General features: G+C 64.4%; 2 protein-coding genes across 4 annotated transcripts in view; both read right to left on the reverse strand.

Moving 5' to 3' along the window:
• Window positions 1-7,658, reverse strand: SUSD2 (sushi domain containing 2). The gene is made up of 15 exons (XM_026487926.4): window positions 7,535-7,658; window positions 5,763-5,970; window positions 5,514-5,665; window positions 4,899-5,066; window positions 4,151-4,325; window positions 3,819-4,020; window positions 3,570-3,655; window positions 3,230-3,498; window positions 3,012-3,155; window positions 2,760-2,918; window positions 1,700-1,948; window positions 1,313-1,585; window positions 1,008-1,184; window positions 825-927; window positions 1-698 (listed from the first exon to the last, which is right to left on the reverse strand). Exons 1-15 carry the CDS (start codon window positions 7,608-7,610, stop codon window positions 674-676), a joined length of 2,466 nt encoding a protein of 821 aa, XP_026343711.1. The 5' UTR covers window positions 7,611-7,658; the 3' UTR covers window positions 1-673.
• A 2,198-nt stretch (window positions 7,659-9,856) lies between these two features.
• The window catches only part of CABIN1 (calcineurin binding protein 1), a 151,405-nt gene continuing 147,147 nt past the window's right edge, over window positions 9,857-14,114 (reverse strand). For 2 of the 3 annotated variants that reach the window (XM_044379954.3, XM_026487907.4), the window contains exons 35-37: window positions 11,747-11,911; window positions 10,487-10,713; window positions 9,857-10,398 (exon numbers count right to left, since the gene is read on the reverse strand). In XM_044379954.3, coding sequence (XP_044235889.1) covers window positions 10,255-10,398; window positions 10,487-10,713; window positions 11,747-11,911 — 536 coding nt within the window. In that variant the 3' untranslated portion in view covers window positions 9,857-10,254. Of the gene's footprint in view, window positions 10,714-11,746; window positions 11,912-14,114 lie in introns of all 3 variants that reach the window. The other variant, XM_057305903.1, reaches the window with a different exon arrangement.

Genomic DNA, 14,114 nt, shown 5'->3' on the forward strand with positions numbered 1-14,114 from the left:
GGGAGGGGGCACCACCACAGGCTTGTTTTCTTTGGGTAGACAGGGAGGGGTATTTCAAGTGACATTCCAGTAGAGTTAGAAGTGACATTCCAGTAGAGTTAGAAGTGACATTCCAGAAGGGTTAGAATTACAGGCCTCGAGCTGAGAGAGTGGCCCTCCACACTGGGGTCCTGAGGCCTCTCCCACTCAGGCCGGGCCAAGCCCGGCAATCAAGGCAGCTGGGTGCTAGGGCTCCCGTGCTGGGGCACCAGGGGTCAGGGTCCGTGGATCAGGGATCGGGGTCACGGGCATCAGACACGGGATCTGAGGTACGAGCGTTTGAGTTTTGGGGGCCAGAGTGTCAGCTGGGTCTCGGAGACAGGCATTAGAACTCCAGAGGATGGAGTCTGGGGAGTTAGAGCCGAGACTCTTCGGGGACTAGAGCACCGGGTGCCTCTCGGGAGCTGCACGGTTAGAGCCAGGTGTCCAGGTCTGAGGAGACAGCAGGACACTGGGGCAGGGTGCGCGGGCATTCAAGGCTCAGGTATCAGGTGTCCAGGTCCCAGTAAATGGTGCTAGGGATTTGGGGATCGAAGTGCTGGGGTGCACGTTCTTGGGGGCTCTCTCCTGGGAGGTTGGTCTTGGCTCCAGGGTGGCCCCGCGTGCCTCTTGCTGCTGGCCGCGTGCGCTCCCCTCAGGGCTGCGAACCCCAGCTGGCCCTGCAACAGAGACACCGTCTAGAGCGGATGTGGCCGGCACTCTACAGTCTCAGGAGAGCCAACGAGGGGCACAGACGGGGGTCCCGCCAGTGGAACCCTGGGTCGGGCGGGGGGGCAGGGCCTTACACGTTGCCCTTCCTGCGGCGCAACAGCACGTAGACGAGCGCGACCAGAGCCACGAGTGCCAGGCCTCCGAAGACGATGCTCAGCAACACAGTGTAGCTCCGCGCTGGAGAGGGGGCAGAGCGGTGAGGGCTGCCCCAGGGCCAGCGGGGGCGGGGGCGGGGCAGGTGGGCAGGGCATCCTCACCTGGCTGGCACATGGGGCTGGGCCTGGACCAGGTGCCATCAGCCTGGCAGGTGCTGGCCTCTGCCCCAAACAGGCTGTAGCCGCTGTCGCAGTGGAAGTAGACGGTGGAGCCCGACAGGTACCCGATACCCTCCTTGCGCCCATTGGGGGGCGGAGCCAGCCAGCCGCAGGACGTCACTGGGGGAGGGGACCAGGAGCAGAGCACGGGATGTAGCCACAGGCTGACCCCCTACAGCTGCCGGCTTAGGAGGTCATGGCCCAGCATAAAGCGCCCACCCCATGGCCGGCGCCCCAGCCGCCCTCACCGGGCTGCAGGCTCTGCATGCGACGCTGGTGCCACTGGTGGGCCGTCCGCGTGGCATTGCCTACACGCAGGCTCCCGGTGGCCATCACGTCAAATGTGCAGAACTGGTTGTCCCCACACACTTCAGCTGCCTCAGCGGCCAGACTGGGGTTGGGGATGGTCTCCTCGGGGAACAGGGGCTGAAAGGTGTGGTCGTGCTTGGACTGATACAGGAAGTTGTTGACCAGGAACCAGGAGTCATAGGTGAGCAGGGACGAGGCGTTCTCCACGGCCCCTGGGGAGACACGCAGCGGGTCCCATGGTGGCCACGGGTTCTGCAGTCTCTCCCCACACTTCCACTGCCATGTTCTCCACCCCCCAACCCCCAGTGGGCCTCGGGGTCACTCACAGTCAGCCCCAAAGCGGAACAGCTCACGGGAAGCAGCCTTGGGGGGCAAGACCTTCCCGTCGCGCAGGGTGAAGTCATCGGTGGGGTCATCATTCAGTGTCCCGAGAAGTCCTTGCGTGTGGGTAAGGAACTTCTCAGGCAGGAGGACAGTCACACTCAGGAATGGCCCCTGGACACTGACCTCCAGGCCAGCCCCTGAGGACAGCATGATGGATACGCTGTCTTCGGCAGCTGCGGACAGGAACATTCCTGGGCACAGGCGGAAGCGGGGTCAGGGCTGCGCGCTCAGGGCACCGTGTCGTGACTCCACAGCTCCAGGATGAGTGCGTCAGCATCCATGGGTTTCCAGGGAAGGCGAGGGCGTCCCCAGAGCCAACCCCGCTCTGACACTCCCTCACTCCAGGCCCACACCTGTACTGGGACTCCCACACTGGCCTGAAGACCCCTGTCTGGGGGCCACCTGTTGGCCCTCGCTCCTTGAGGAAGGCAGCAGCCATGCCCACCTCTGCCCTTCCGGGGGATCCCTGCACCCTCTGCAGCAGCAGGCCCATCCCAGGTCCCCACCTATCCCAACCGCAGGAACTCAGTTCCCTGAGGCAGCACCACCATAGGAGGGGGTGGGCAGGGGGCTGTTCCTTAGCCCTCAGGGCCAGCCAGTGTCCTGGAACCAGGCGATTGCTATCATTGCAGCTTGTGGCTCGTCGTCCCACCATCTGGCATCTCAGGGTTCTGATCACAGGTCTGGGGCTCCATGGGTGTGAAAGTACGAGATCAGACCAGGTCCCCAGGCTGGACCTCCCTACCTGGGGCCTAGAACCTACCTGTCCTACAGTTGGGGGCTGAGGACATGTGTCCACTGTGCTGGGCCCCTCACCGTGGGGTGCAGGGGGGTGGACTTGCACCCCTGTGCTAGGGAGAGTATATGGGTCCTATTGAGAGGCCTCCATCTGGACATCCATGTTCTGAGGCCCAGGGCTGCCCGGAGAGAGGCAGGGAGGCTCAGGCGGGAGGGAAAGGGCATGAGAGCGGCCCGCGGAAGCTCCCTGGCCGTCCCACTCACCCTTCAGGTCCATCCAGCTCTGCTCGGTAAAGCTGAGCACCTCCTGGTTCAGCAGCACCTGCAGGACCCCCTCCCTGGCTGCTAGCCGGACCTCCAGCACATCGGAATTGCCCTCCTGGACTGCCACGGCCGTCAGCCCTGTGCCTCGGTCCTGCGTGCCTGGGGGGCGCGTGCAAAACGTGGTGCGCTCAGCTCCAGGCCTCCTCCTGGGAAGGCCCTGAGCCGCCCAGAGCCCGCGGGCCCCAGCCTCACCGTCAGAAGTTGTCCGGGGCTGGGCCCGCCCCTGCACCCTCAAGTTGGTCAGCGTGGCCTCCAGCAGCACGTATTCGCCACGCCCATTGAACGAGAAGTTGGCACCATCGAAGGTCACAAAGTGTGGGTCCCCGAAAGCGGAGGCTGGGGAGAGCAGAGGGTCAGGAGGGCCGTGCAGGCACGGCCCTGCCTGGGGCCCAGCCTCGGCTGGCACCCACCTAGGCGCGACGGCCGGTAGCTGCGACAGTCACTGGAGGGCCGCCGCCGCATGTACCGCGAGCACTCGGGCGCCCAGAGGCAGCAGTGGTAGAAGCTGACGACATCGTAGAGCCAATGGGAGAGGCCAGGCACGCGGGGTGGTGTGCGGAATGGGGGCGCGCCCCAGTCGTGGCCACGGTCCGGGGTGCTGCCCCCGGTTGAGTCGGCCGTCAGGAGCAGGGTGCCGGCCTCCGTGTAGCAGCACTGCTGACCGGAGGCGTACTGGGGACTGGGGGCGAGGACAGGTCAGGGCCACTGTGGAACCCCAGCCCCCACCCCAACCACCGCCCGGGGGCTCACCTGGCTTGCACGGAGCGCACACAGTGCACGGCCCCGGGGTGGTAGGTGCACACGCTGCCGTGCTCGATGTCACAGCCATAGTCCGTCTACAGAGCAGGAGGTTGCTGTCACCTGGGCCAGCCCCAGGCTCTGCCCTCCCCTCCCTGACCTCAGCCCAGCCTCCCTGGGTTCTCTAGCTACCTCCCCGCCCCAACTGCCTCCAGCTGGCCCCTTGCCCTCTCCTGGGCCCCGACTGGGCTAGGGGCTCACGTGGAAGCGGCCAGAGTCAGCCCGGGCCTGTGCCAGGGTGCAGGGGCAGTCAGGCAGCTCCTCCAGGAAGTTGGGCAGTTGGTCCTCCAGCTCCTCCCAGGCCAGGCACTGGGCCCGGGCCCAGGCCTCTGGGTCCGCCTGGAAGTCCTCACCCAGGTGCCAGGCCAGCGCGTGCTCATTGCTCCAGACTGCGTGCACGTCCCTGTGGGGGCCACGCACACGCTGAGAGCCGTACCCACCCTCCCTTCCTCAGCCCCTGGCCGTCCCTGTCCAGCGTGCTGAGCAGCAGCACGTGCCAGCAGCCCAAGCTCTGCGTGGCCGGCGGCCCTTACTTCTCCCCCGCGTAGTATTTGCTGTTGATGATCCGAAGTGCACCCACTTCCCATCTCTGGTAGCTTTGAGGGGCGGGTTTCGGAGTGAAGGTGAAGAAGCCAGAGTTGGGGATGCTTGTGGCCAGGGGGTACAGGTACGACCACTTCGCTGCCCACTTATCTGAATATGGCTTCCCTGAGGGAGAGAAGGCCTCAGTCAGCCCCGGGGTCCCTCCAAAGAGTCCTGGGGCCCCTCCAGAGTCCTGGGGCAGAGGAGGGGCCAGGAGCCCATCTTCAGTGCCTGGAGAGGCCTGACAGATGGACAGACAGATGATTCCCCAGAGGAAGGCCCACCCTGCTGCCCCAGCAAGGACCCTGGCTCAAGTGACCATCATCTCCTTCTCCCACATGTTAGGGTCCCGGCCCCAGCTTGAGGCCAGGCCTAGAGCCATGCTAGCAGTCCAGGGGCTTGGGGATGCTGGGTGGAGCAAGCTTTTTCCGTCTCCAAGGCAATCCTTGGATCCAAGGGCTGGGAATGTCCACACCTCCTCCTGGAGCTGGGCCCAAGCAGCCGGGAGTCCCCAGCCTCCCCCGACTCCCATACTTCCCCCAGTTCCTCTTTCTTGCCTGTGCTCTTGCTGCTCAAAATCCCCACCTGGGTTGTGGCCCTGCCTGGAATCCCCTTGCTCCCACCTCTGCAAGCCCCACACTCCCAACCCTGCAGGCATGCAGCACTCCCCCCGTCAGTCCAGCCTTGGGCCAGCCTTACCTGTCTCCTCATAACCCCAGAGTTCGATGGTGACAAACTGCGCGGACAGAGCCGAGGGCTCCCAGATCAGGGAGAGGTTACCCGTGATGCCAGCGGTGCCGTAGTATTGCCAGCGGGTCTCGTTCACCAGCTCACTCTTCTCCGTCTTTGACACTTTGCTGGGGTGCACTGGGCAGGGGGTGAGGGGTGAGCAAAGGCCTGAGCCCCAGGGGCTCTGAGAGCTGGGGGTGCCTCCCACGGACAACGCATGGCAGTCCCATTCGAGCACGGTCTCTCCTAGACCCTCGTGTCAGGAAAGGACAAGAGGCTGTGGGAGAGGTGGGGCCCTGCCCTCTGTTGCCCAGGCCTCTGGCCTTCCGCTGGCTTGGCTGAGTCGAGTGGCCCACCTTGCCAGAGGACCCCTGAAGCCCCCAACCCCCTTTCGGGCCAGGTGTCCTGTGTGGATGCCAGGCGGTGGGGAGAGGAGATTGAGAGCCCTCACCCCCACAGCTGGGCGCACCTCCAGAGGGACTGGTTAAGCCAGAGCAGCCAGCCAGGGCTGCAGGCAAGGCGCGCATATATCAGTGCCAAGGAAGTCCCTGTGGGGGGGGCAAGGCTCAGGAAGGTGGGGCTCACCAGCTAGCCAAGTCCCAGAGCGGGGAAAGGAGCGACCATTGTCCATGGAGAGGGTGAAGGGGATGCGGCCCGTCTCATACAGCAAGGGGGACACACAGTGCACATGTCCAAAGGAGTCCACGTGCCCGAGGGTCTGGATGCTCTCCTTAAACCTGTGGGGGTTGCAGGTGGCAGGAAATGCTGGGCCGGGGTGGGGGGACCCCAGCCAGCCAGCTGCCCCGAGGCGCCCAGCAGGCACCGATCTCACACCTGCAGATCACACCATCCGCGGGGTTGAACCAGTTGAGGTGCTGCACTACGAAGTCCTTGCCGCCCATCATGGAGCCCGAGTAGGGCGAGACTTCTAGGCAGAAGTCCCGGAAGTCCGAGCAGCAGGTGCTCAGGCCGGAGCAGGTCGGGTGGCAGGAGCACAGCTCATCCCGGTCTCCACAGCGGTGGGAACAGCTCCCCCGGGCACCTGGAGGAGAGGGCTCTGAGCGCCCGGCTGCCCCACGGGCAGGGCTGGCGTTTATTTTCCCGGAGCCCATGAGGGAGAAGCATCCCCAGGAGAATGCGGGCCAGGAATCGCACTGACCACCAAGCGAACACAGTAGAAACCCACAGGGCCCGTGGGATGATGGATCCTTGGTACAAATGATCTAGCAGTTGCCTGAATGACCTGCTAGAAGGAGGGGCAATAAGGGCAAATGCCTCCAGACATACATTTTTGCAGCATCAAGAGGAGCCTCTTGATGGGAGGCTGACCTTCAGCCACCAAGTCCCGGAAGACCGCATCCTCAGACGGCCAGAGGTGGCTGAGCCCCTGACCTGGACTGGGAGCTGCCCCTATTCCCGGAAGGGTCGGTGGACCCAGCCTGGCAGACCGTCTGGGGTCTGGGGACGTGGCTACTCTGAGTCCCACGGGAGGCCTGCCAGGGTCTCATTCCCCAGGCTCGGTGTGCCCCATCTCCCTTTGCCAGGCAACACTGGCTCAACGACTGTGGCCCCCAAAGGAGCCCTACCCTGAAGGGAGAAGGTGAGGGGTGCTCCCCTCCTCTGAGGAGAGAGGAGGGTCATCTCCAGTAGAGGGCCCAGCAGGGCCAGGGTGAGGGAGAGGGTGGTTTGGTGCGGGGTTGCGGACATCAGGCCTCAGCTCTTACTGCCATGGGGACCCAGGACAGGGCCTTAGCTTCAGGGAATCCGTCCCTCTGTAGCGGGTGTGGCTGGGCAGGCTGGAGGGTGGAGACTGCGGGGGGATTGCAGACACCGAGGCAGGGATCACACGTCCCACCTGGCCCTTCCCTGCCACCCCACCAAAGGGGACCAGTCAAGGGCTGGGGCTGGACCTGAGCCACCCCAGTGACCCCATTTCACCCAGTGCAGGGCCTGGAACTCAAGAGCGTCAATAAATGTTTATTGACAGAGGATGTGATGGCTCAAGGGAGTGGGGGAGGAGGCTGAGTGATGCCAGCAAGTGAGATAAGTGGCTGAAGGGTGGTGGTGCTTCCCTGAGATGGGAGATAGGGGCATGGCGGGGGTGGGGGGGGGGTTGGCGCACATTGGTGGTGCTGGGGAGCCTGCCACTGCCAGCCCAGCCCAGTGTGAGGCTCTGGAGTAGGAGCCTTCCTCCAGATTTTCCCAGGTTCAGCCCCACCCTGGTAAGGACCCACAATGCTGCCTCTCACCTGTCAGGGGGCTCAGTGGGGCTGGGGGCTCCTCCATGTGTGAGCACACCCTCCACGGGGGCTCGGGGCCGTAGGCCGAGGGCTCTCCTGAGCCCTCCACCCGCCCTGGGCCACCTCCCTCCCATGCAGCCGGCACCTCCCAGGTCCCAGGGGGCTTGGGGGGGCGCAGAGCCCAGACTCCATCCCACCAGCAGCCCCCGGACCCTGGGAACCCCAGAATTTCTTCTCGCAACCCATAGTGCAGTCCCAGATGGCCTGACAGATGGACAGAGGCTGAGCAGAGGGGCGTCTACCCTGGGCCTGGCTGCAGCAGGCAGGCAGACTGACCCCGGGATAGAGCGCAGGGTGGGGGCGTACCTGCTGCAGGCCGGGGACCCGGGCCAGGGGCTGTCCCGAGCAGGAGCAGGGCCCAGAGCAGGACGAGCAGCTTCATGGTGCGGCCTCAGTCCGCAGCCTGCAGCGCAGCACTGGCTGGGCGGCTGCGGGCCAGCTAACTCCCCTCGGCCTGGCCCCGCCCGCCCCGCGCACCGCGCTGCCGCCCCGCCCCGCCCCGCCCCGCCCCGTCCCGTCCCGTCCCGTCCCGCCCCGCCCCGTTCCGCCCCGCCCGGTCCCCTCTCAAAGTCCACAGGTTCCCCCGGGGGCCAGTAGGGCCCAACCTGCCCCGTTTGCACATTCCTGGCCCCGCGGCCCGGGACTCGGTCGCGCCTCCAGGGGTTGGATCCAGAGGCTGCCACCTGGACCACGGGATCCCACCTCTGGCCCAGCCCGGGGAGGCCGGTGGGGCTCCGCGGGGGCTGGGATCTGGAGGGGTGGGTTAGGCGGGGTGGTTCTCGCAATCTCAGGATTCCAGCGCCCAGGGGCCCTCAGCCACAGACCTCTCATCCCTCCTCCTCGGCTTCCCTGCCCAGAGCAGGTATTCCCAATTCCTCCCCACAGCCTCGCAGAGGGGCAGCAAGTAACTTCCTGCTGATCGCTGCTGTGCGTGGGTGCTGGAGGAGGGCTGGAGGAGGGGATCCCCTTTGGAGGGAGGTGAAGGCTGTGGGAGCCGCCCAGCCACGGCAGGTTAACAGTGGGGTTAGGGGCTGAGACCAGAGAAGCCTAGTCTGGAATCCCTGGAGTGGCGCTGGTGTATGAAACAAGGCTCCAGAGGAGAGCCACCCTGCCCCACCCACCCCTGGCTGTCATTCATAGAATTTGCATAATCTCTTCAGTGTTCTCCCTTCTCACTGTGCAAGGGAGGGAATGGAGGTCCAGATGTAGACAGGTGGGATCAAGGTCACGGGGAGAGGCTGCAGTGCCCGGCCAGGGCCCAGGCAGCTTCTCGGAGACCCCCCACTCCACTCCTGAGGCCTGGGACTCATTTGGGCCCTGCCACCTAGTCTGGGTGTCGAGACAGACAGACGGTTCTCTCCCCAGGAGGCGGTGTCTGAAGAGGACACATTCCCAGGCCTCGAAGGGAGCTGAAGCTTGCGGGGGCTATGAGCTAAAGCCATCTGGCTGTGACCCATCTTAGTTCCTGGGATCTGGCCGGCCCCTGGTCCCTGGGCACACCCCTTCCCAACCGGCGGGTGGGTCTGCAGTTTCGTCAGAGAGGCGGCTCCTGTAGGTGTCAGGAAAGCCAGTTTGGGTAGTTAAAAGCCACATCTCCCAGCTTGGTTGCTGGGGGCTCATGTGACTGACCTCTATAGGCAGGTGCAGGGGGGCTGGTGCTGGGACTCATCCCAAGCCCAGGGTCGAAGGTATTCCCTGTGGCACAGGTCAGGGGAAGGAAGATGATAGGAATGCTCCCAGGATGGGTCCCAGGTGTCCTGGGGCCCTGAGAGTCAGGAATTTGGGACGCTCCTGGGTCCCCATGATGGCTCTGCCAGGTGTGGGCTGGGGACCCTGGCAGGGCCCAGCCCATGAGGGGTATAGGGCAGCAAGGAGCATCCCCATCTCCCTCCGGGACAGAGAGCCTTTCCAGGGAGAACTCTGGGGGCAGGGCCAGCCCAGATCTGTGGAGGGAGACAGCTGGGTCCCCAAAGCACTGAGGGGGTTGTGAAGGGCAGGTTGGGGCCCCTGCAACCTGTGCCTCCCCAACACAGATGTACTTGGAGCCTGAGAGAACAGAGCCAGCATCGTGGGTTTGTATAATGCTCTGCTGTCACCTCTAAAAATGAATTTTTGAACAAGGAGCCCCAATTATATGTTGCACTGAACAGCACAACTTATCTGGCCAGTTCTATCAGAGGGCAAGTGTAGTGGGAGGTAAGCAGCTTTCCTGCCAGCCCCCACCTCTCCCTTCCTGACACTGACCCTACCTGTCAGGGTCCCCTGCACTGGGTCCCCATCGCAAGAGAGCTCCTCAGCACCGCCTGGGTGCTGCCGGCTCCCTGCAGCCTCCTCCCCCCACCCCTGCGCACACTCCAGAGGGGCATACCCCACCCGCACTCTTGAGTCCTCCAGGGGACACTCCAGAGACCCCTTCCAGGCCTGGCTCCAGTCCCACCCAGAGGGTCCGCGCAGCTTGGCATATTCTCACCTCTCCCCACTGACTCCCTCCCTTCCTCCCTCCTCCAACTCCCGCCTGCTCCTGAGATGCCCAAGGGCGGGTCCCTGACCAAGAGGAAGAAGGGCCCACAAACCCTGGACACCAACCGGTTGAGGGAGGTCCCCGGGACTGAACAAAGAGGCAAAAACAACTGTTCCATCTTTATTAGAAAAGAAACCAAAAAAAGGGAGTGGGGCGAGCCCAACCCTAAATGACCCCTCCACTGTGACACAGGCAGAACCCCGGCCCACCCGGGCGTCGAGGTGTGGACATGGCCACCTGGGCTGGGCTTGGGCACATTTATACAAAATCAACATTTCATAGAAAAGGATGCCAGCCCTGCTGTGCGAGCTGCGGCCGACTTCACGTGGCCAAGCTCAGCCTCCTCTGGGCCCCCATGCGGTGGGGACCGACGACGGCCCAGGCGGGTGGGAAGGACACCGCGAGGGATGGAGGCTGGGCAGACCGGGGTCTGCATGGGGAACAGTGCTCCACCTGGGCCCGGCACGCCCTGAGGGGCTCAGGCCAAGGGGGGCGGCCCCAGCCCTCAGATGTCCATGTAGTCGTCATCCTCATCCGTCTCGCTCTCCAGCGAGGACTCCTGGCTTGACGTCTCCAGGACCTCCAGGGCCGGCTGGCACAGGCTCTCCTTGCGCACGTTGGCGGCCGACTGGGCAGACAGGATGGCGGACTGCACACAGAGCAGGCAAGGCACCGGTCAGGGGTGGCCCGGGCCTGGCCCCGGTCCCGCCCATGCCCCCCTCAGCACCCGTGATCACCTTCAGCTTCTGCTTGGTCTCCTCCGAGATGCTGCCTTTGGGTGAGAGCAGGGTTGGGGTGGGCGGCGTGACGGTGATCTCAGGGGGAAACTTGGTGGCGGCCGAGGGGATGACCAGCTTCGGCATGCTCGGCAGGAGGCGCGACTTGGCCCGGCCGGGCTCTGCCTTGCCGGGGGGGCCCTCGGGCAGCTGGGCACTCGCACCGCTGGGCACCTTGGAGCTGGTGACTGTGGGGTGGACCGTGGGAGCTTAGCCTGGCTCACGGCCTCCTGGGCCTGCCTGCCCTTCCCTGGCTTGGGCCTCAGTTTCCCCTCTGGAAGACAGAGGCAACCAAGAACGCCTCCTCCTGCTACATCAGACCGAGGGTGCTTTCTCTCGGCCTTCTGGTCTGTGCTGGCTGGCAGGCTCCAGGCCGCCTCCTGTGTCTGCCTCCCTGACTGCCCAGGTCTGGCTCTGGGCTGTGGGGCCTGGGGCCTAGGACCCTCTGAGGAGCACAGTGCACTCTGGGAGCCCAGGGCCTAGGATGCAGGCAAGGCCCTGGAGCTTTCCCAGGGATTCTGCAGGCCCTCCAGGCGCTGTGCACACACGCACTGCCGCATCCCTGCAACAACGCTAGGACGCACGTCCGCAGCCCAGGGAGGATGCGGGCCCGTGCCAGTCACTTGGCTCCAGGGCTGCATGCCCCCAGAGCCTGGAGGCGGCAGTTCCGGGGCTGGCAGCCTCCGGGGAGCTGTGAGCGTTAGGAGCCACAGGGTCTCAGCCGGGCTGGTCTTCACATTCCTCAGAGGGCCCATGGCTTTAAAAGGAGTGGGGCTTACTCAGAGCCCAAGCCTGGCTCCATGGGGCTGGCACCAGGCCCTACAGCCCTGAGTAGGGTCGGTGAGATCCTTGAACCTGAGGAATCCCGAGGGGGCTGGCCAGTTGGGAAAGGGTTTCTACCCACATGGATGACTCTGACACGGACAACTGTCTGGCAGGATTGGCCACCCCTCTGCCTGCCCCTGATTCCTCCTTCCTCGTGTCATCCCCTCCCCTGGCCCCGTCGGGGCGGGGGGAGCTCCTCCCCGGGACTAAGCAGCCTCAGCTTGGGCTGGCCGCTGGCCCTCGCTAGTCTCTGTGGAGCTGGAGGTAGATAATGAGGGGCTCTCCACCCCCAGCTCTTCAGCCCAGGCCTCCCTGCCCAGCGGCCGCTCCACTCAGCCTTTCCCACCACTGGGTCCTCCTGGGCAAAGCTCCCCCGGCTGCTCCAAATCGCCTTACCCTGGCTGCAGGTGGGCTCGGTGCCTGGCCGGGGTGTGGGCTCTGTGGGCCAGCAGTGCGGCTCTGTTGAAGGGCTCTCGGGGACGGTCTTCACCTGCTCACTGTGCAGTGGCTCCTGCGGCGGGAAGCCCATGCCCTCTGCCCCTCCTGCCAGCTCTTCTCCCTCTGTGGGGACACGGAAGGGCTGCAAGTTACAATCTTCACCCAGCCTGGAAGACAGGGCCCCTCCCTCCTGAACCCTGGGACACCTGGCAGGAGACCTGCCCTGAGGCAGCTCGCCACCTCCACCGCTGGACCAGCAGGGGCTTCTCTCGAACAATTGCATGGGAGGGGCCAGGCTGGCACTGGCGGGAAACCACTCCCCCTACAAGTGGACACTGGTGGGTCCGGCTCACTAGCCGGGGTCACTGTGTGCCTGACACAGCACAGGCCCCCAGCCCCATCAAACACCGTCACGGGACTTTAGAGGTGGGCTAAGGGCTCTCCCCTCTAGCCTGGGGAGTGGCACTCAGAAACGTAGTCAGGACCCGAAACCAAACCAGCTAGCTAAGACCAAAGTGGATGGAGTGGTGTGCTGGCACCGTGCCCTCCTGCCAGGCCACACCTTCCCTGGCATGAGGCAGGGGCCGGGAACTGGCCTCCTTTGAGCCAAGGCCCAATGGGCCCGAAGGGTGCCGACCGCGCCTGTGGCCGCCAGCCAGGCCGTTAGTCAGCATCAGTCCACCAGCTCCCAGCCCCCAGGGCCCCGCCTGCAGCTGCCCCTCGCTCTGCCGCATCCAGGCTTCCTCACGTTCCCTTCCTCACCTTATTCCTCTCTTCCTTCTTATTCAGGTCGAGATGGCCATCACCCCACCACCCTTTCATTTCTCCACTTTCCCATCAAGTCCTTCCTCTTCCCCCTTCTCCAGCAGGTGAAGCCTCCCCTTCCCCCATCCCGGGCCAGGCAGGAGTGAAAGCTCCTGCGACAGGGAAAAAGATGGGGTGACTTAGCACCCTGGCCTCCTGCCTGTTGGCTTCCAATTCCCAGAGAACAGAGCCTTCCCTAGCTGCCCACGCCATGAGCCAGTCCCTCCCTTCCCCAGGCCCCACTGCCTGGCAGCCATGGTCACAGTCTCTTTGTCCCAGGGTCCAGCCCCCTACACGATGGCAGGCAGGGGTGAGCACCTCGGAAGGCTCCTCCTGCTGCCCTCCTGGACCCGGGCAGGAGGGACCACAGCCGGAATCCCGTGCCACTGGGTCAGGATTCGGTTCACTGTGGCTGGGCACACACTCACAAAGCGGGCCCAGTGGGTGTCTGCTCCAGGCCTTTCTTTAGGTGGTAACGCTCTGCCTGCCTCTGCCCAACCTCTTCTCATGCAGCTGTTCCCTGAGGGGTTTGGAGGAGCTGTCTGGGTGGCCTGGAAGGGCAGTTGGCTTCCTTGCTGATAGGTATCTGTAGGACAGGAGCATGATTGGGGGGGGGGGCAGGGTGCAGGGAGGGCCTGGAGCTGGCAAAATGGATGGAGGCTGCCCTCAGGGGGACCAGGTGTCAGGCTGGCTCTCTCCTACCCCAGGGGACTGTCTTGATGGGCCACCAGGAGAAGAAGGGGCACTTGGGGCAAGGGCATTTAGCAGAGCGCTTCAGGCATGTGGGGTAGAGCTCCCTAGGTCAGGCAGCCCCCTCCCCTCGTCAAGACCACCCTGGAGGCCTGTGAGGAGGGCTGCAGGTGGGCCTGAGCAGGAGGGGATCAACCTAGAGGCCCAGCCTTTGGAGAAGGGCCTTATGGGCCCCCCTGGCCTCCCACACCTCAGGTTCTCTGTCAGTGGGAAATATACGGCCAGGCTGGAATCCTCTGCCGTCAGGCCACTCTCCCTCCTCCCCTGGGCAGACTCATGGCCTGGGTACCGGGTCCCCAAGGACCAGTGTCCTGGAAGTGCCAGCCCTGACTCAGACTCTTCCTGGCTTCTCGAAATGGCACGAGGCCGGCACTACAGCCTGCTCAACTCACTGGCTGGAGGTGCCCTGCTGAGGCAGGCGCTTTCCTTACCTAAAGGCTGGCCCCATGGCCTGAAGTGTCCTTTCTACTCTTTCTCCCTGATCTAGTTCCCCACTCTGAAGGCCTGACCCCTCAGCAAAAGGGACCCTCACTCACTTGTGGGCCCGGCACTATGCTAGCATGAAACCAGGTCTGGGCCTGTGGAGAGCAGACACCCAACAAAGAGCACGTGCTCAGTACAGGGGTGGGAGGTGGGGGGACACATGGTTAGGAGTCTCCCTGAACTCCCTAAGGGAATGCATCTGCCGCATGAGGCCAGCCGCCCTGGTCAGCACAACCTGGGCGGCTGGGTGAGGTCTCAGCTAGTGACCAGGGAAGCTTGAGAATACCCC

The sequence above is a fragment of the Ursus arctos genome, unplaced genomic scaffold (assembly GCF_023065955.2).
Source record: "Ursus arctos isolate Adak ecotype North America unplaced genomic scaffold, UrsArc2.0 scaffold_34, whole genome shotgun sequence".
Classification (NCBI taxonomy): domain Eukaryota; kingdom Metazoa; phylum Chordata; class Mammalia; order Carnivora; family Ursidae; genus Ursus; species Ursus arctos.

Coding starts and splice junctions, on each gene's coding strand:
- SUSD2 (XM_026487926.4), bottom strand. CDS start 7,610: ATGAAGCTGCTCGTCCTGCTCTGGGCCCTGCTCCTGCTCGGGACAGCC. Junction 1,586..1,699: donor GTTCCGCTTTGGGGCTGACT/GTGAGTGACCCC, acceptor GTGTCTCCCCAG/GGGCCGTGGAGAACGCCTCG. Junction 699..824: donor CGCCGCAGGAAGGGCAACGT/GTAAGGCCCTGC, acceptor TCTCTGTTGCAG/GGCCAGCTGGGGTTCGCAGC.